The 20,282-nt window shown below is 38.8% G+C and overlaps 1 protein-coding gene across 5 annotated transcripts in view; it reads right to left on the bottom strand.

Moving 5' to 3' along the window:
- SAMD13 (sterile alpha motif domain containing 13) overlaps window positions 1–20,282 on the bottom strand; it is a 63,729-nt gene that overhangs the window by 23,070 nt on the left and 20,377 nt on the right. For all 5 annotated transcript variants that reach the window (XM_040987357.1, XM_040987358.1, XM_040987360.1 and 2 more), the window contains one exon: window positions 10,449–10,560. In XM_040987357.1, coding sequence (XP_040843291.1) covers window positions 10,449–10,560 — 112 coding nt within the window. The remainder of the gene's footprint in view (window positions 1–10,448; window positions 10,561–20,282) is intronic.

Here is a 20,282-nt window from a genome sequence, read left to right as displayed (position 1 = left end):
TGACCCTGGAGTGCTTAGATTTTTGACTATTAGGCAATCCATATCTGTGGGCAGTTGCCCATTTTAAAAAAAACACATCCATACACAAGTTTTTGTGCTCTATGGTGTGCCCTGAAAGCATAATTCATGAGGGCCAGTTCCAAGATTATATATTTTGGGGCAGGAATTTTAGCAATATTCTGCTTATGTAACTTAACACTTACTTTATTGAAAGTCCAAGTTCTTAAAAGGCAAACACTCCATGATCACCAGTGACTTTAAATCAAACAGGAGAAAATAAGGAGTCCTGACTCCTACCCATGCTTTTCACTGCAGCCAGAAAGCTCTAGGGACCTGAAGCAACCATCAGTGTAGTTTGGTGTTCATGGGATTCAGACAGAGAGCAGATGGGCCTATAATCACTGCCTTGTCTGGGAAGAGCTCCCACTATCTCATGCTGCTTTGGCCAGTGAACCTTGTGAGGCATTTTCTTAGTCCAGTGGGTTGGACTCCCTACGTGGTAAACACTGCAGTCCTGAGGACACAAACCTCATTCCAGTCCAGCGGGGGAAAAAACACTGGTCATGAAGGAAAGGCAGGTGAATACCCTCCACAGATATTTGAATGTACAGCAACTCGGGCCATTTGTTTCTTTTGGCTTACAGGGAAGGCTCAAAACAGGATTTCTAGAAGTTTGATTAAGATAGAGGGAAACTTATCTGAAGTAGTTGCTATGTGGTAACAGAATACTTGCACAGAGTAAACAAGGTAGGCAAAGATCACTGGCATAAGCCAGCTGCCACTCAGAACCATAGGAATATGTGGCACTATTCTTACCATTAAGACAAATTTCCCTCAATGTCCTGAGCTATACCCAAGGGAGCAAGATACCAGAAAGTTGCATCTCAGTCTGGTTGTGCAAAAATGTACTGTTAGATCTTACCATGAGGACACACTATATTGATAGTCAGCCCACCTAATGGTGGGTCTGTTTAACATCTATGCCAGTATCTTAGCTCAGCCTGCTGTAACAAGACACTGCAGACTTGGCAACAACAGTAATTTATTTCTCACAGTTGTGAATATTTGAAATCCAAGATTAAGGTGTCAGCATGGCCACTTAATGCAATCTCTCTTCTTGGCTTGAGAATGGATCATTACATGGCAAACAAACAAACAAAAAAGCTGTCAGATGTTTCTTCATTTTCTTAGAAGAACACTAATGCCATGATTGGGTATCCAACTTCACAACCTCAACTAAATGAAATGACCCCTAAAAGTCCCACCTTCCAATACATCACATTGGGAGTTAAAGTTTCAAAATAAAAACTGAGGGGATTACAGCATTAAGTCCACAGTCCATATGTATCAGCCACAAAACAGTAAACTCCCACATCCTGGCAATCGTGCTGCCTCTTCTGTACTTGTCTCTTTCAAAACTGATTTAGGGGATGTGTCCGTCCTTGCCCTGTTTCCATCAAATGGCACAGAAAAACCCTCCTTGAGAAGATTTATGGATATGTCCAATTCTCATTGTTGATCAGCTGCTGTGACCTAGAACATGTGTCTGGTCATGGATATGGCTTGATGGTAACCTGTAGATGTTCCCATCAGCACATACATGAGTAAGGGCTGACTACTTGAGGCTCATTACCAGAATTATCTTGGAAGTTAGTGATGGCAGCTTAACATAATACTGGAGAGAAAGGTTAACAAAGCACAGAACATAAGCTTCAGTCCTCAAAACTCACAGCCACTACTCACCACCCTGAGAATGGTCAGCAACTCCTTTCTCACTTTCTCCTCCTTTTTATGGAAAGATGAAAAATGAAGGGAATCTTGGAGTATGAAGTATATTTGAATTATTTCTAGGAAATATTTTCAGGAGAATCTTCCGGCAACCCGATCATTCTCTCATGAGAACTGAATAGTTTGTTTCTGGATCATGCTTGTATAAGACTTCAATCTTCCAGGAATTCCTTTTTCAGATCTCTAAATTGGCCAATCCCAAACAGTTGCAAGATGATACTAATTTCCCTGCTGAAGGATTTTCCAATAAATGTTTCTGTTATGTGGGTGCCAGAATGAAGTCAATCTGTATGGCCTGCTCCTGTACCACGCTCAGAGTTGGTCAGTTCTAATTAGGAGATCCTACCCAGACCTGGAACAGCTTAGAGAACACCTGATGCCCCCACCATCAGGATGTCAGCTTCAGCAGTGTCTGGGTAAAAACTGAGAAAGGTGTTTGGAAAGCTTGGAATCTTGCAAACAGAACTTTTCACTAAGTTCTTTCTATTAACTTTTTGCAATATTATTTAAATTTGATTTTGGAAGGGAGTACTCAACTGCAATGTCAAAATTGACTGCTTAATATTAAAAAAACAAACTAAAATATGTACCAGCTGACCAGTTGCCTTCCAGTTTCCAATTTGAGCTGTTGTTTTCCATCATAATTTCATTATAAAACTTTCAGAAATCCCAAGATGGCTAAACAGACCAAAAACATACTGATTCTAAGCAGAGAAGAGTAGAGGAAGTGCACTCCCACAGCAGAGTTTGAGAGAAGTTTGCAGAGAGAATTTTACAAAAAGAAGAGAGAAGTCATGGAGCAGTGTGGACAGTACAAACCTGAAGCAGTGAGTGAAGACCCCACCCAAATCTACCATTGCTGGGGACTGGAGGAGATGAAAACAGACTGTGGCAGCCCATGTCATCGGTGATACTGCCTGAGTGACAACCGTGTGGACTATACTGACTTTGTCTGGTCCAGAGTCCTAGCAGAAAGCAGGGTACCTCCCCCTACATCAACCCCATGAAGGGAAACAGCATTTCTTTCTCTCCATCCCTCGACAAGGATGCCTGCCAACCAGCAGGGAGAAAGCCGCATCTTTATGCTAATAGAGGCCAAGGCAGCTCCCGCATGCGTGCAATCATGGGATTTTATCAGAGGAATAAATCCACACTCCCCACTGTCTTTGAGTCTGGCCTAGAGAATTGGCAGGGTGCTGGCCACCCATGTAGGACTCTGAGCTGTTCTTCTCCCCCACAACCTATCAAGGCTCTTGGGCTCAAACAGCCAAGACAGAGCACTCACAGGCAGCTGGCTGTGGGAGTGCCCCTGTTCTCTTTGTGAATGGGGTAGGCTTGTGGGACTGAGAGTGGATCCTCTGTGCCTTGTGAATGTGGAAGCTTTGAGCTCTATGACTTTGGGAATTCTGTGACTGCACAACAACGCATGGGGTGAGATTGTATCTCTGGGCAGCCACTGCACCTAGCTGCTGAGGCTACAGATGGCTCAGTGAGTGCATAGGGCATTGAAGAGGGTTCCGCGCTAATACTGAGCATTGCTCAGATCATTAGCCTTGTGGATGACAGTTGTACCCATTGTGGGATACTCCAGGCATTGATCACATAGGAAGAGAGGAAGTGAGGCTATGGTTACATCAATGGATATGATCACATCTTCCCCACTGCTGAAGATCCATGACTCCCAATTTGGGTGTCACATGGATTTTTGCTTCACCCTTCAGCACTGACCAGAGCTCCTTGGCCCAACTAAGTACACCCTCTGAATACTTGCTGAAGGGAAATAAACTTTACCAAGGCACAGAACTATAGTTCAAACACAAAAGTCACAAGAAGAGAAGGCAACAAGGATTTCCACAAACGGCTAAAAATAAAGAGATAGGGCGGATCTCAAGCAGGTCTGGGCTTGAAGCTGAGGATTTTTGTTCTCATGGCTGCATGGCTGTAGTGGTTAAAGTCCTTGCCTTGCATGCACTGGGATCCCATATGGGTGCCGGTTCTAATCCCGGTGGCCTTGCTTCCCATCCAGCTCTCTGCTTATGGCTGGAAAGACACTCAAGGACAGCCCAAAGCCTTGGGACCCTGCACCTGCGTGGGAGATCGGGAAAATGCTCCTGGCTTCAGATTGGCTCAGATCCAGCTGTTGCAGCCCCTTGGGGAGTAAACCATCAGAAGGAAGATCTTCCTCTCTGTCTCTCCTCCTCTCTGTATATCTGATTTTGCAATAAAAATAAATAAGTCTTTAAAAAAGAAGAAATAGAAAGTTTGGAAACAATGATATTCACTTCTCCCAACTCTGTATCCTTTCCACCCTGCTCAAATATGTAAACATCATCTAAATAATAACAAAAAAGAATAGAAAAATAAAAAAGTAAATGTGAAGAAATAAAAGAAACAAACATAAGGAAGATGATACGATTCTGTAAAAGAAGCACAATAATTCAATATTAGAAAATGAAGACAAAGAGACTGTGGAAATGCCTGAATATAAATTTTTTTAAATGATCATAAGATTATTCAGAAACAGAGAACCAAAAATCATGAGATGAAGAAAATAACATATGGACAGAAGAATAATGTTCCAAGAGATTCATATATGGAAAGAAATCAAACAAGTATGAAAAAAAAATTGAATACACAATGCAAAGCCTCAACAACACACATGGTGAAGCAGAAGAAAGTATGTCTGAGACACATGAGAAATCATTGGAAACAACTCAGAAAATACAAAGGAAGAAAAATTACAAAAAATGAAAATGGTACTCAGGATTTAGGGGATCCTATCTAAGTTCTAATTTATGTGTCTTAGGAGTTCCTAAAGGCACAGAAAGAGATAAATAACAGATTAGAAATAGCAGCAGAGAAAATCAAGATGGCAGAATAGGGTAAGGACACGTTTAAACAGAAGAAGAAACATTAGCCAGTGCGACGCAGAGCGGGCACATTCCAGGACACAGGAGAGGAAGAACAACAGCTGAGGAGTACCTGGAAACTGACAGACACGGGGAAGCAACAGACACAATGGATTGGTATTACAGTGACTGATACCCCAGCAGCAGCACTCAGTAATTGGTGATCTGATTTGCAGCAGCAACAAGGTAGGAATGAGAGTTCACTGGGAACTCAGGAGGTGAACCCAAAAAACTGCCCAACCTGGTGGTCTGTTTCATTTGACCAGGAACAGAGAAAGAGTGGCAGATCCCAGATGGGTAGGCCAGGAATAGGGTAGACTTCACAGCCATAGAGATCAGTTGGGCACCATTTTGTTTAAGGTGGCAAAGACCATGGGACAGGACTTCAAATGCACTAAGCTGGGAGTGAACTCATTTCTGGTTCAGTGAAGTGCAGCAACGTGGCATCCTACAGATTCCTCCCATGATAGATTTGAGTATCTCCCAGACATGACAGCTAGCAGATCAATAACTCTAGCAGTGGCACATCAGGCGCGATTTCTTACAGTTGGGCAAAGAATTTAAGACTTCAGGGACAACAGTGAGCTACGCATGTGCTGAGCTGGGAGTGAATTCACTGAGTTAAGTATATTGCACTAGTCCCCACGGAAAATAATATGGACTTCAGCATCATATAGGTCAAAATAGGTACGTGTGGACCTCAGACCTAACAGGCCAACAGGTTCCAGTAAGATAAACACCAACAACAACCTAGCTATATAGGACATCTGGTGTCTCCCTAATCCTGGGACCTGCTCCAACCGGAAGTGGGAGAAAGGTTGTACAGACATTGGGGCGGCCTCAGCATGGAATCACAGGAGGTGGAGAGTGGTGAGTCAGGAGCTGGGGCTACAGACACCATGGTGGAAATCTAACATAAGAACCCAGACCTGGAACTCGCTAGAAAGAGTGGCACAAGTGACTGCAAACAAAGAGTTGTGTACCAACTGCAATAAGTAAAATCAAACTGCAGACCTGTGAGTGACACAGCTTAGAAACCTGCCCAAGGAGAAGAATATGCTAACCAGAAGTACAATGACCAAGAGCAAAAGAAGAGACACAGGCACAAGGAATATTACTGAAGACTCCCCTGCAAAGGAGCAAAACCCTTTGCCAATCTGAGTTAACTGAGGAATACATAGGAAAAAATGGGGGAACAGAATTCAAAATATTTGTTATAAAGCTTCTTATCAATAATAAGAAGCAAGTAACATAGGCATTCAAGGAATTTAAGGAATATGTTACATAGGAAAAGCAGCAATGAATCAAATGAAAGCTGATATATCAGAATTGAAGAAACAGTGGAGCAAACTAAAAGTACAGAAGAGAGTCTCCAAAATAGAATGAAGGAGCCAGAAGAAAGAATCTCAGTACTGGAAGATACTTCCTGTCACCAGGGAGAACTCAACAAAAAGCTTGAAGCAGAGCTGAGTCAATCTAAAAAAAAATGTTCAAGGATTGAAAGACACTATTAAAAGGCTGAATATCAGAGTTATGGGAGTCCCAGAAGGTACAGAAAGAGAAACTGGTTTTATAGATATATTTAATGAAATAATAAAGGAAAAATTTCCCTAATCTAGAGAAAGAATTGGGAAATAAGGTCCAGGAGAGTCACAGAACTCCCAAGCTCTCTTCAATCGAACAAAAGGAAAAGGTCCTTAAATGTGCACATGAAAAAAATCAAGTGACATATACAGGAATGCCAATGAAACTCACAGGAGAACTCTCAGGAAACTCTATGGGCCAAAAGAGAATGGAGTGACATGTTTCCAGATTCTAAAAGCAGAAAATTGTTGGTCCAGGATAAAGTACCCAGCAAAGCTTTCTTTTGTCTTTGAAAATGCAATAAAATTCTTCCACAGTAAAGAAAAGTTAAAAGAATTTGCCTCTTTCAAACCTGCTCTACAAATGATACTTCAAGATGGTCTCTTGACAGAGCAGAGGAATAGCACCCACAAAAACCAAAGGCTACTGTGAAAAACACCCCAGTAAAATGACAGCAGAAGACTAAATCAATGAACAACCCATTCCTACAATGACAAAACCAAATTACCACCCATAATTTCTAACCCTGAATGTAAATGGCTTAAACTTATCAACCAAACAGCATAGATTAGTAGATTGGATTAAAAAACAAAATCCTTGTATTTTTTGCCTAGAAGAGACACATTTCACCAACAAAAATCAGTGGAAAATATATTGCATGGATTGTTTTTGCTTTAGTTTCACCTCTTCAAAACACTTTATTCAATGACTCATAGATCATACAGTAGCATCATTTTCTGCAAGAAGGTTCTTGATTTTCAATTCTTCAGCAACACTTTAGTCATTCAGTAGCATGTTATTTAACTTCATGGTGTTGTTAATTTCTTTTTTCTTCCTGATGCTGATTTTCTGATTTTTCATTTAAGGGGATGTATAGTAACTGTGTAACAGAGACTGTCATATCTAGTGACATGTTATTTAACTTCATGGCATTGTAAATTTCTATTTTTCTTCCTATTGTTGATTTTGTATTATGACTTTTCATTTGAGGGGATGTACAGTAGCTGTGAAATGGAGACTAACATATTCAGATGTGAGGATACAATGTAGTATGCATTTCTACTTCCAGACAAAGATGGACTAACAATGCAAGTGTTTACTATATCTTGACAATAGGGTGCAGGACTCTCTGCCATTGTCCATGCCTGCAATGATGGACATATGACTGTGTATGAAGAACTATACTTTAGTAATGATATAGGGGAGCTAGGTGGGAGGGGAGGAGTTAAGTTTGGGAATAAAGGAAATACCAATGAGCCTCTTTAACTGATAGAAAATGAAATAAATGATAATAATAAATTTTAAAAGATTAAAAAAATAAATTTCCAATTCTAAAATTAAAAAAAAAGAGAATGTGCAGGCACCCAATACCAGAGCACATGACTTTTTAAAAAAAATAGTAATGAATATAAAAGTAGACATAAACTCTATACAATAGTAATGGAGAATTTTATGCCATACCATACCAATGGTATATCAACCAGACAAAGCAACAACAAAGAAAGAACAAACTTAATCTACACTATGATGCAATCAAATCTAACCAATAACTACAGAACATTTCATTCTGCAGTTCCAGAATACATTTTTTTTCATGAGTCCAGAGAATTTTCTATAGGGTACACCATATGCTAGTCATAAAGCAAACTTCAGCAAATTCTAAAATCTAAAATCATACCATGTATCTTTTCTTATCACAATGGAATGAAGCTGGAAATGAGTAACTTAAGAAATATTAGGAAATATACAAACACATGGAAATGAAGTGATCTTATACAAACTCATAAGAGAGTTCAGCAAAGTTACAGGATATAAAATTAACACAAATATCAAAAGTTTTCATATACACAAACAATTCCATGGGTGAGAAAGAGTTGGTAGTTTCAGTAGTCCTATTCACAACTTGAAAAAGTACAAATGTGTTGAAACAAACTTGAACAAGGATGTAAAAGATCTCAATGATGACACCACAAAACATTAAGGAAATAAATATAAGACGGAAAAACTGGAAAAAATCCTCCATGTTCTATTTGTGAATTGGAAAAATTAATATTAAAATATCCATACTACTGAAAGCAATCTACAGATTCAACGTGATTCCAATCAAAATACCAATTACATTCTTCTCAGATCTAGAAAGCACAATGCTAAAATTCATGTGGAGACACAAGAGACCCTCAAATAGCTAAGTAATCAACAATAAAAACAAAGCCGGAGGCATCACAATACCAAGACTTCAAGGCATAATCATATAACCAGGTACTAGCACAAAAGGAGACAGATAGACCAGTGGAACTGAATAGAAATCCACAGATTAATCCATACATCTATAACTAACAAATCTTTGACAAACAACCGAAATCAATTCCTGGATAAATGGAACCTCACTGTGGTTTTTATTTGTATTTTCAAATGTCCAGTGAGCCCAAGCATTTTTTTGATGTATATTGGCCATTTGTACTATATCCTTTGAAAATTGTTTGTTCATGTTCTTTGTCCATTTTATTAACTGTACTTCCCTACCCACTGCTCTGAATTTTTCTTTAATCACTGATTTGTTTCCTTCTGAATCTTTATCCTAATGCAACCATTCATCTGAACTCTGTTCTGTAAAGATTCTCAAAGGTTTTTGAGACCTATATATGATATAATGTAAAATAGTATAGTATAATATAATATAAAAATGATATATATAACACAACTGATACAACTCTTTGAATAATTCATTTTTGTTATTGAGTAGTATGCCACTGTTTGAACATAATCTGTTTGTAATTCATTTTTCTATTCAAATACATTTAAACTTCTAATTTTCTACTATTATTAAAAAGTAACTAAGAATAATTTTATATAAACCATTACAGACATTTGCTTTCATTTCTCTTGGACAAATACCCAATAGTAAAGTTGCTGGATCATGGGGTAACTGTATGAATGTTTATTTTACACTCTTAACAACAAAGTAGGAGAGTTCTGGTTGCTACACATCTTCGTCAACATTTGGCATTATCAGACTTTCTAATATTAGCTCTTCTGGTGGGTGTAAGTAATTTAAGCTTCTATTTTGGCAGATTTTCCAAGCTAGCAAAGAATACATATGTACAAGGATCAAGTTGGAAGGAAGTACTGGTTGAGAGAAATCGAGAGATTGATGTATATAATATTAGAAAAGTTCACTTATCCAAACTTAGCCCATGCAAGCTATAGCTTCAGAGAATAAATAATGGTACAAAAGGAGGGATGTGCAGCAAGCAGCTGCATTCAATTTTAGTTCATGATTCCCTCAACTACATCACAATATTAGACAAAGTTAATGCTGGGAAAACGGCAGCTTTGGTTGTATTTTGTTAAAAGCTAATATGGAGTGGATTATACATTCCCCCAATTTGCCTCATCATTTTAAAAGCCCCTTGAGGACCAACTCTCACAGTTGGTCTGGTCTAGCACACAAAATGGAACGCTGATTTGTCCAAGTAACTGAGAGGATCCCTCCTCCTCTCTCCCTCTTCCAATGCCAACCCTGGATCTGTAGGAAACGAATTAACATTTTTTGAACACCAACACTGTGCCAAGACTGGCTGTTCTGGAATACTGTTCTTTAGTCTTCACAATAATGCTTTTAAAAAATTAGGCATTGACAGCCTCACATTATAGGTAAAAAGTAAGAGTGTAGTACAGCAACTTAGGTGTGGTCACAAAGAAACAGAAGAACCATAATTTGAGCAGAAATCCAGTGCTCACTGCACTTCATCTTGCTAACACCAAGACAGCAAACTGCAATTGCTTATGCATTCAGCAGGTGCCAATGTAGGCAGCAAAAAGCACTGTATGTGTCTCCACCAAATATGACCCTTCTTTTCTTTTTTCCTATGATTCTGGCTTTCTGGTATACATGTATTATAAGGCAGGGCTGAAGACTTCCACCCCAAGCATTATCAGTCATCCAGAAGACACATTAATGAGCTTTTGCCCTCTTCTTTGTTGTTCCACTGTGCCTCAAGCCTGGTGTTTCTATCTTGCAGAAAGGAATCATTAGACTGTCTCCCCCTCAGTTTCTTAGAGCCCCAGTGACTCCTCGTGCTCATTGGTCCTGCCCCTTTTCACTGCCTTCTCTCAATGTGGGGAATAAAGCGACTGTTTGTAACATGCTTCTTCAGACTCAGTTACCTGTTCTTGAAAAACACTAGCTTGCTCCTCAAATCCAGCTGTCCGGAAATAATTGACGACATCCATCACAGCCCAATCTGCAGGATCAGGTGGTCTCCCATTCTCCACAGAACTGCAAAACACAAGTCCAGACCAAATTCATGTGTGCATCCACTGGAGTTAGTCCAAACTCATGACGTAGCCTCCCAGTTCACAAGCTGTCTCCCTTCAGGTGCCCAGATCTAAGCCCACTCCTTGCAGAATTAGACTGATTCTTCTATTTCTTGTGTTGTCATGATGATTACACACACTGGGTTAATTACTACTTCCCTTCCATTTATGTACTCTTTCACGTAACCTCCCATACTTTGTTTTCAAATCAAGACATTTAAAGTGGCCCAGTCATAAACTTAAGTTAAAAACACCAGGTCCTTTTCCAACATGACCCAAGTATCTTTTTCTTCTCTCCCACTACCTACCTCATCCCCAAACCTACATACATGGGTAAACACAATCTTCAAAAGTTCATGCTCTTTTACAAATCTATGCCTTGTATATTCTAACTCTGCCATTGACCATGCCCCCCTCAACTGCCTCTAGCACCAACAAAATCCTTCCATTCCAACCAGTTCAAAGGCTATCTCCTCTATGAAACAGTTCCTAGTTAAGATAGGAAAGTGTTTTTTATTATAATCTCTTCAGTTCAAGGTCCCATTGTGAGCTCCTGTGCATGGGATTATACTAATTATTGTATACTTTTTCCTACTGGAGTACAAAGTTTGGGCTAGAGGAATATATCTGAGCAAGATCACTTTTCATTTTAAAGTTTCTAGTGCTAAGCACATCATTAGGAACTCAATATAGTCCAAATGAATAAACAAACATGACAATGAAGCATTTGAAAGAGTTCAAGGGAGCACTCCTCATTAGATTCAGAGAGGAGAGTAGAAGAGGCAGAACAGAGAATGCCAATGACTTGCAGTTACTATGATTCTGCCTTATTTCCATGGTTCATGAATATTTGTCTAGATTCCTTTCCATTTCACATGGTGAATCTCTGACCTTGAGCATTTATATGATCACATGATTCCTCTACTTAAAATCTTTTGAAAGCTTCCTGTTGCCCTCACAATAAACTATAAGTAGTTTATGTGACTTAAGAAGTCCTTTGGAACAAAACTCGTTAGCTCTCCAGTTAGGAATAGCTTGGGCAGCTAAATAGATCTAGATCCTACTTTTATGGGCCTTACATTCCTGTGGCAGTGGACACTGATAAGGCAATATACAAATAAACATACAACCACAGGTCCTGTTAAATACTAGCAATGACAGTTATAATGCGTTTTGGCAGTTTAAGGGGAAAGAGAAACTTTTCTATGAAAATTTCATTTGAGGTAAGGCCTAAAAAACAGTCAGAAATTAGCCACATGAGGTCAGGTAAAGAATATTCCAGGTCATGCCAAGTTTCCAATACAATTAGGGTTTTGCTAAGAGCAATTCAAAGTTATCAAAAGGTCTTATGTAGAAAGGGTGACCTGATCAAATTCATATTTTTAAAGGATAGTATTACAGAGGAGCTGAGGGAAAAGAAACACCAAATGAGAAGCCTGCTAAAGTCATTCAAGTAGGAGACCATGATAACTCAGACTCAAAGTAATGCTATGGAAAAGCAGAGAGCATGTTGATTTAAAGTAAGTTTAACAAAATCAGCATGACTAGTGCTGCTAGATATACAGGGGATGGGAGTATAATGGGAACCCAATGGCTGGTGGAAACATCACTGACATGCACTCTCAGGTTTAGCTGGATATGTTAAAGCTGGGGCACCATTTATATCCGAGGGGAGACTTAGTGTGGGATTTCAATCTGGAACTCATGCAGGAGGAGTGCACAACTAACACAGTAAACATTGTTTTGGTCCAATAGACAGCTCACCAGAGCACCTAAACTATACAGCATGTTATCCACCTCTGAGGAACTAGTTAATCAGGGCAATTATAGGCTTAGAGAGGTTGAAAAATTCACTAGAGATTATATAGCAGATAAAATAAGAATTGGATTCCCAATAGAATTGACTCAAAATCTATACTTTTCCCTCTATACTCACTGATTCAACAGCTATTTACTGAGATTCCAAGATCTCAAAACTGTGCTACACACTGGGTTATGAAGACCACCCTTAAGAGACTGGCAAGCTGGGGGAGGGAAAGTAGACTAATAACTAACACAACCTAAAGCAAGAACTGAGGGGTAAACAAACTACCACTGAGCACACATATAATGGAATGCCTATCCAGTTTTGTCTGACTTGGACTCATGAAGATTTTTGATGACAAGTTTTATGGGCCTTTGTTTCTCAAACCATACTCTATTAAACTGGGGCCTGATGGGGAGACACCTTGAAGAGGCACACATCATCACTCCTGGGCTGATGCTAAAGCATGATGGGTAATTTCACTGGGCCCTTCCAGCTATCTCAGTAAGTTTTAAGAAGAGAGCGGAAGATTATGCAAAAAACACAAAGAGCCAGGATGAGTGTCAGGGCACAGTTGGGGAAGAAACCAAGGCCAAGTATTTGCTGACAACGGGAATTTTAGAGGATAGATTTCAGCGATATCATTCCTTGTTGGGAAATGATACATCTCCTCAAGGACTGGTACTTGTGGCCAAATGAGCACTTAACATTATTCCTTTCTAAATAGACTATTCTCTCTACTTATTTTCCAAGAGGAATATAAGTGACAGTTTGAAATACTTCTCAGATGGTGTTTGACTAAAGCTGTCAATTTTATACTGGTGAAATGAGATGGTAGATATAAAAGTGCCATCACCATTTAAAATTATCCACTACCATCATAGCAAAATGTTTTTATAACAGAATAAATATATAAATATATGTACATGGACATATAATACTTATCTAAGCATAAAAGCTCCTATGCATGCATATTGCAAAATACTAACAAGAAATGAAGAAGAGAAACCTTTTTTTCAATCTCTTACTAGAATAAAATCAATGTTTCCATTTAACCCAGTCACTTCACAACCCTTGTAGAAATGGTTAGATACATCATGCATTAATAACAATTACATAACAGACTGATAATACGCACTAAGATATGGTCATCACTTGATTAAACAATCTACTCAGTTTTAAACAGGTCTAAAGAGATAATCAGAAGGAGAGAAATTAAATAAATTTGTTATAAACAGCTTGAGATATTATTAAGAACATCGTAATTTCCAAAGTGCTGGCAACAAAAGTCATCATTTCCTTTATAGTATACAAAGTCATGTAGAAAATTAGTTTTTCACATGCTTTGTCTAAACCTAGCACAGGTATAATTTGTGGTACTTAAGATCTTATAATCCTAAGAGATGGTTAAGTTCAATGGGTAGTTTGAATAAAATTTAGGTATGATTTCATAACTATTACATAACATTACATTCATTACATAACATCACATTCATTGATTGATGATTTATTTTATGATGATATGTTATGTTAAACCTTTTTGAAATATTTGTTATGTCAGTTACTTTTACGCTCAGAAATGCATTCTTTTCACTGCCTGGATTTCTAACTAATTTTTAAAATTAGATTAGCTACAACTTTGTCCATGTTTTTCTTAAAATTTATTTATTTATATTGGAAAGTCAGATATATAGGGAGGAGCAGAGACAGAGTGGAAAATGTTCTGTCCGCTGATGCACTTACCAAGTGACCACAATGGCTGGAGCTGTGCCAATCTGAAACCAGGAGCTAGGAGCCTCTTCAGGTTCTCCCACATAGGTGCAAAGTCCAAGGCTTTGGGCCATCCTTAAGTGCTTTCCCAGGCCACAAGCAGGGAGCTGGATGGGAAGCGGGGCCACTGGGATTAGAAGTGGTGCTTCTAAGCAAGATGGTGGAATAGAGTAAGGATATATTTAAACTGACAGAAAAGGGGCCGGTGGCGTGACCTAGCAGCTAAAGTCCTCATCTTGAACATGCTGGGATAGCATATAAGTGCCGGTTCTAATCCTGGCAGCTCCACTTCCCATCCAGCTCCCTGCTTGTAGCCTGGGAAAGCAGTCGAGAATGGCCCAAAGCTTTGGGACCCTGCACCCTCGTGGGATACCCAGAAGAGGTTCCTGGTCCTGGTTCCGGATCGGCGCAGCACCAGCTGTTGTGATCACTTGGGGAGTGAATCATCAGACAGTAGATCTTCCTCTCTGTCTGTCTCCTCTTGGTATATCTGACTTTATAATAAAAATAAATAAATCTTAAAAAAAAAAGCACGGAAAAACATTTAATCAGGATGAAGCAGAGAGGACACATTCCAAGAGGTGAGAGAGGACAGAACAACAGCAAAGGGGTACCTGGAGACTGACAGACACAGGAAAGCAGTGGACACAACGGTGTGGTGTTGCAGTGACTAATATTCCAGTGGCATTCAGGTAACGGTGATCTGAACTGCACCAGCAGCTGGAACTCCACCAGCAACCAGGTAGGAAACGACTTTCACTGGAAGCTTGGGAGGGGAACCCAGACAAAGAACTGTCCATCCTGCGTGTCCGTTTGGTTTGACCAGGAGTAGAGACAGAGGACCACATTCCAGATGGGCAGTGCGAGGACAGGGTGGAATTCACAGCCCAGTCTGCCCCCTAGAGCCGAATTGGGTACCATTTTGCCTAAGGAGGCAAAGGCAAGAGAAAGGACTGAGCATATGCTGAGCAGGGTGTGAACTCATTTCTGACTCAGTAACTGCAGCAACATGGCATTCTACAGTTTCCACACAATCAGGTTTGGATAGCCCTCAGACCTGACTGCCAGCAGATGAAGTACTCTAGCGGTGGCACATCTGGCGCCATTTTGTAAACTGTGGCAATAGCTTTAGGGGGACTACAGTGGACAATAGTGAATGGTGCATGTTCTGGGCTCAGGAGAAATCACTGAGTTTTGTGGACTGCACTGGTCCCACAGGGAAAATAATACCAACTATAACATTGTATGAGTCAAAACAGGTCCGTATGGTACCCAGACTTAACAGGTCAACAGGTTCCAGCAAGATAAACACCAACAACAACCTAGCTATATAGGACAACTGGTGTCTCCCTAATCCTGGGACCTGCTCCAACCAGAAGTGGGAGAAAGGTTGTACAGACAATGGGGCGGCCTCAGCATGGAATCACAGGAGGTGGAGAGGTGAGCCTGGAGCTGGGGCTACAGACACCATGGTGGAAATCTAACATAAGAACCCAGACCTGGAACTGGCTAGAAAGAGTGGCACAAGTGACTGCAAACAAAGAGTTGTGTACCAACTACAATAAGTAAAATCAAACTGCAGACCTGTGAGTGACACAGCTTAGAAACCTGCCCAAGGAGAAGAATATGCTAACCAGAAGTACAATGACCAAGAGCAAAAGAAGAGACACAGGCACAAGGAATATTACTGAAGACTCCCCTGCAAAGGAGCAAAACCCTATGCCAACCTGAGCTAACTGAAGAATACATAGGAAAACATGGGGACACAGAATTCAAAGATTCATTTTAAATGATTAACAATGAGAAGCACATACAAGAGATCAAAAAATTTAAGGAATATGTTACATAGGAAAAGCAGCAATGAATCAAATGAAAGCTGATATATCAGAATTGAAGAAACAGTGGAGCAAACTAAAAGTACAGAGGAAAGTCTCCAAAATAGAATGAAGGAGCCAGAAGAAAGAATCTCAGTACTGGAAGATATTTCCTGTCACCAGGGAGAACTCAACAAAAAGCTTGAAGCAGAGCTGAGTCAATCTAAAAAAAAAAATGTTCAAGAATTGAACGACACTATTAAAAGGCTGAATATAAGAGTTATGGGAGTCCCAGAAGGTGCAGAAAGAGAAACTGGTTTTACAGATATATTTAATGAAATAATAAAGGAAAAATTTTCCCTAATCTAGAGAAAGAATTGGGAAATAAAGTCCAGGAGTCACAGAACTCCCAACAGGCTTGATCCAAAGCAATCTTCATCACGACACATGATCATCAAGATCTCTTCAATCGAACAAAAGGAAAAGGTCCTTAAATGTGCACATGAAAAAAAATCAAGTGACATATACAGGAATGCCAATGAAATTCACAGGAGATCTCTCATAGGAAACTCTATGGGCCAAAAGAGAATGGAGTGACATGTTTCCAGATTCTAAAAGCAGAAAATTGTTGGTCCAGGATAAAGTACCCAGCAAAGCTTTCTTTTGTCTTTGAAAATGCAATAAAATTCTTTCCTAGTAAAGAAAAGTTAAAAGAATATGCCTCTTTCAAACCTGCTCTACAAATGATACTTCAAGATGGTCTCTTGACAGAGCAGAGGAATAGCACCCACAAAAACCAAAGGCTACTGTGAAAAACACCCCAGTAAAATGGCAGCAGAAGACTAAATCAATGAACAACCCATTCCTACAATGACAAAACCAAATTACCACCCATAATTTCTAACCCTGAATGTAAATGGCTTAAACTTATCAACCAAACAGCATAGATTAGTAGATGGGATTAAAAAAACAAAATCCATGTATTTTTTGCCTAGAAGAGACACATTTCACCAACAAAAATCAGTGGAAAATATATTGCATGGATTGTTTTTGCTTTAGTTTCACCTCTTCAAAACACTTTATTCAATGACTCATAGATCATACAGTAGCATCATTTTCTGCAAGAAGGTTCTTGATTTTCAATTCTTCAGCAACACTTTAGTCATTCAGTAGCATGTTATTTAACTTCATGGTGTTGTTAATTTCTTTTTCTTCCTGATGCTGATTTTCTGATTTTTCATTTAAGGGGATGTATAGTAACTGTGTAACAGAGACTGTCATATCTAGTGACATGTTATTTAACTTCATGGCATTGTAAATTTCTATTTTTCTTCCTATTGTTGATTTTGTATTATGACTATTCATTTGAGGGGATGTACAGTAGCTGTGAAATGGAGACTAACATATTCAGATGTGAGGATACAATGTAGTATGCATTTCTACTTCCAGACAAAGATGGACTAACAATGGAAGTGTTTACTATATCTTGACAATAGGATGCAGGACTCTCTGCCATTGTCCATGCCTGCAATGATGGACATATGACTATGTATGAAGAACTATACTTTAGTAATGATATAGGGGAACTGGGTGGGAGGGGAAGAATTGAGGTGGGGATAAGGGAAATACTAAGAGCCTATGGAACTGTATTATAAAGCAATAACAATAATAATAATCATAATCATAAAATGTAAAAAAAAAAGCAAAAAAAAAATAAAGAAGGAAGGAAAAAAAAAAAAGAAGTGCTCATATGGGATCCTCAGGCCTGCAAGGAGAGGACATGATCCGCTAGGCTACCACGCCATACCCAGAACAGCAAGTTATTTGCTTTTTAAGCACTTTTATTGCTTGGATTACTGGAGCTAAATGTAGTCAACTCTTATCTGAATATAATAAAAGGAAAAGTGTCCAAAAGTTTAGAATCTTCCTTTCTGTTTTTAAGCATGCTTTTTAGCTACATCCTACTTGTTAGCATGAAGAGAGAAATGAGAGGAAGGAATGTGTTCTGTTGAATCTCTTGACTTTTAGATATGGTATAGGGAAAGAGAGTACTTATTTTATTAGCATTAAGTTAAATTGCTTTTAACCAGAGCCTATTTTAAAACATGGACAAAGTGTACAGCTAAGGTCCTCACCTTCTAAAGTCCTCACCTTGCATTCGCTGCGCCTGGATCCCAAATGGGCACAGGTTCTAATCCCAGTGGCCCTGCTTCCCATCCAGCTCCCTGCTTGTGGCCTGGAAAGCAGTCAAGGACGGCCCAAAGCCTTGGGACTCTGTACCTGTGTGAAAGACCCTGAAGAGGCTCCTAGCTCCTGGCTTCGGATTGGCACAGCACCAGCTGTTGCAGCCACTAAGTAAAGTGAATCATCAGATGGAAGATCTTCCTCTCTGTCTCTCCTCCTCTCTATATATCTGACTTTCCAATAAAAATTTTAAAAAATCTTTAAAAAATGTAAAGAACTCATTAAGAATTCTATGTATTCCAAACTGTTTACCCTTGTACTCAGAGATTTGATTTAAACACCTTTTAAGTATGCAAAGCCAGCAGGGCAACATCCTCAATATTACTATAGCCAAGACTTTGCTTATATCACTCAAACCTCAACATCTAGAGATTTGAGTCCTACTTGCTTCTTTTAAGTTAAATGTAACAACCAAAACACCTTTAATCAATGTTCTAACATAGCCATTAATTAATTGCCTTTAATTTGCTTCTTATGAATCAAGAATGTAGAAAGAATTGGAAGCTCATTGGAAGCTACTGAGATAAATAAATAATCTCCAGTAAGATGCAGGATGAAGAGTCACGTTGTTCCCTGTACCCCAAAATGTGGATCAAGAACAGGGCATATAGATGGAGAACAGATTTATAGTCCACTTGGCAATCAGAGTCAGGCTGGGATGAATATGAAACTCTGGAGCTCTGAGTTAAGGACAGTCCCAGCGGCAAGTACTCACGACCAATAGGGCAGCATCCAGTATAATTTCTTTCATCTGTAGCAGGTTTCTTTCTCCTGGGAATAGGCTGCTTGCTGTCCTGGGCAATTATACAGCATCCTATTTTTAGCATACCTCTGCCTAAGATGTCTTCCTAATAACTCACCCTTTCTTTCCAAAAACAAAGAATCCTAAATAGTCTCTTTTCTTTGTCTATAACTTACAGTAATCAATCAAGTCCTTCTAACTAGTATAAAAACATTTTTCAAAATGTTTCAATGAATTTGTTTTTATTTACTATCACATACAAATTTTACCCTCAAAGACATTTTAACATTTAAAATCTGAATCATTAGTACCAAAGACAACAGCTGAGTGATGGCTCGGAGAATCTTTCTCTGTTCTGAGCCACAGCACAGTAGTCACTATTCCTAAGAATTAGGGTGACTGTGGCTTTATTGCTTAGACAAATTTGATTTTACTTCAGCAGGGATACAAAGAGCAAGACAGAAACCATACAGAAAACAACAACCCTTCAAGGCTATTTACCTAGGTAAGTATATAATGACTGGAACTCCTGTTGATTTCAGCTTGAAATGTGTTATCTAAATATGTATAATTTTACTTTTTCAAGTATATACTTAGTTAAGAACGTTATTTAAAACTACAAAATGATATAAATTAAAACAATAGATAAACTCATTCTTAATTCACATTATCATTTAATTGAAGGGAGTCATCAGTTATTTCTCATAAGAACATAGTAACAGACAGCTATGAAATATGAATTTAGCTTTCCTAAAAAAAACTGCATGATTAAGTTCCACTTATCAAGATCAAAAAATTACTCAGCAAAACATAGTGCACTTAAATAGCACTGTAGGTATCTATGGGACACCTACAAGTTTAACAGACATACACAGAACATTCAAACCAACAACAATCTTCTGAGTATACAATCTTCTGATTTAGACATGGAACACTTGCAAGGACACATCATTGTTAGGTCACAAAATAACACCTAACAAAATTAAGAAGACTAAAATTATAACAAGTATCTTTTGCAATCATTATCAAGTAAACCTTAGAATTCAATAGCAGCAGCAAACTTGGAGATTAGAAATGTGGAACTTAACAACACACTTTTTAACAACACACTTTTTAACAACCAACAAGACAAAGAAGAAATACACCTGTAAATTAGTATCTTGAGACAAATGAAAATAAAATAAAGCATACCAAATCTTAGGGAGCACAACAACAGCGGTACTAAGAAGAATGTTTATACTGAAAATTTATACTAAAGAATAAGCAAAGTTTTTAGTAAAACTAATTTTACATATCAAGGAACTCGAAAA

Source organism: Ochotona curzoniae, unplaced genomic scaffold (assembly GCF_017591425.1).
Source record: "Ochotona curzoniae isolate NIBS_2020 unplaced genomic scaffold, NIBS_Ocur_1.0 contig_4612, whole genome shotgun sequence".
Classification (NCBI taxonomy): Eukaryota; Metazoa; Chordata; class Mammalia; order Lagomorpha; family Ochotonidae; genus Ochotona; species Ochotona curzoniae.
The sequence above is the reverse complement of the archived record's forward strand: the minus strand, read 5'-3'. Positions and strand labels throughout refer to the sequence as shown.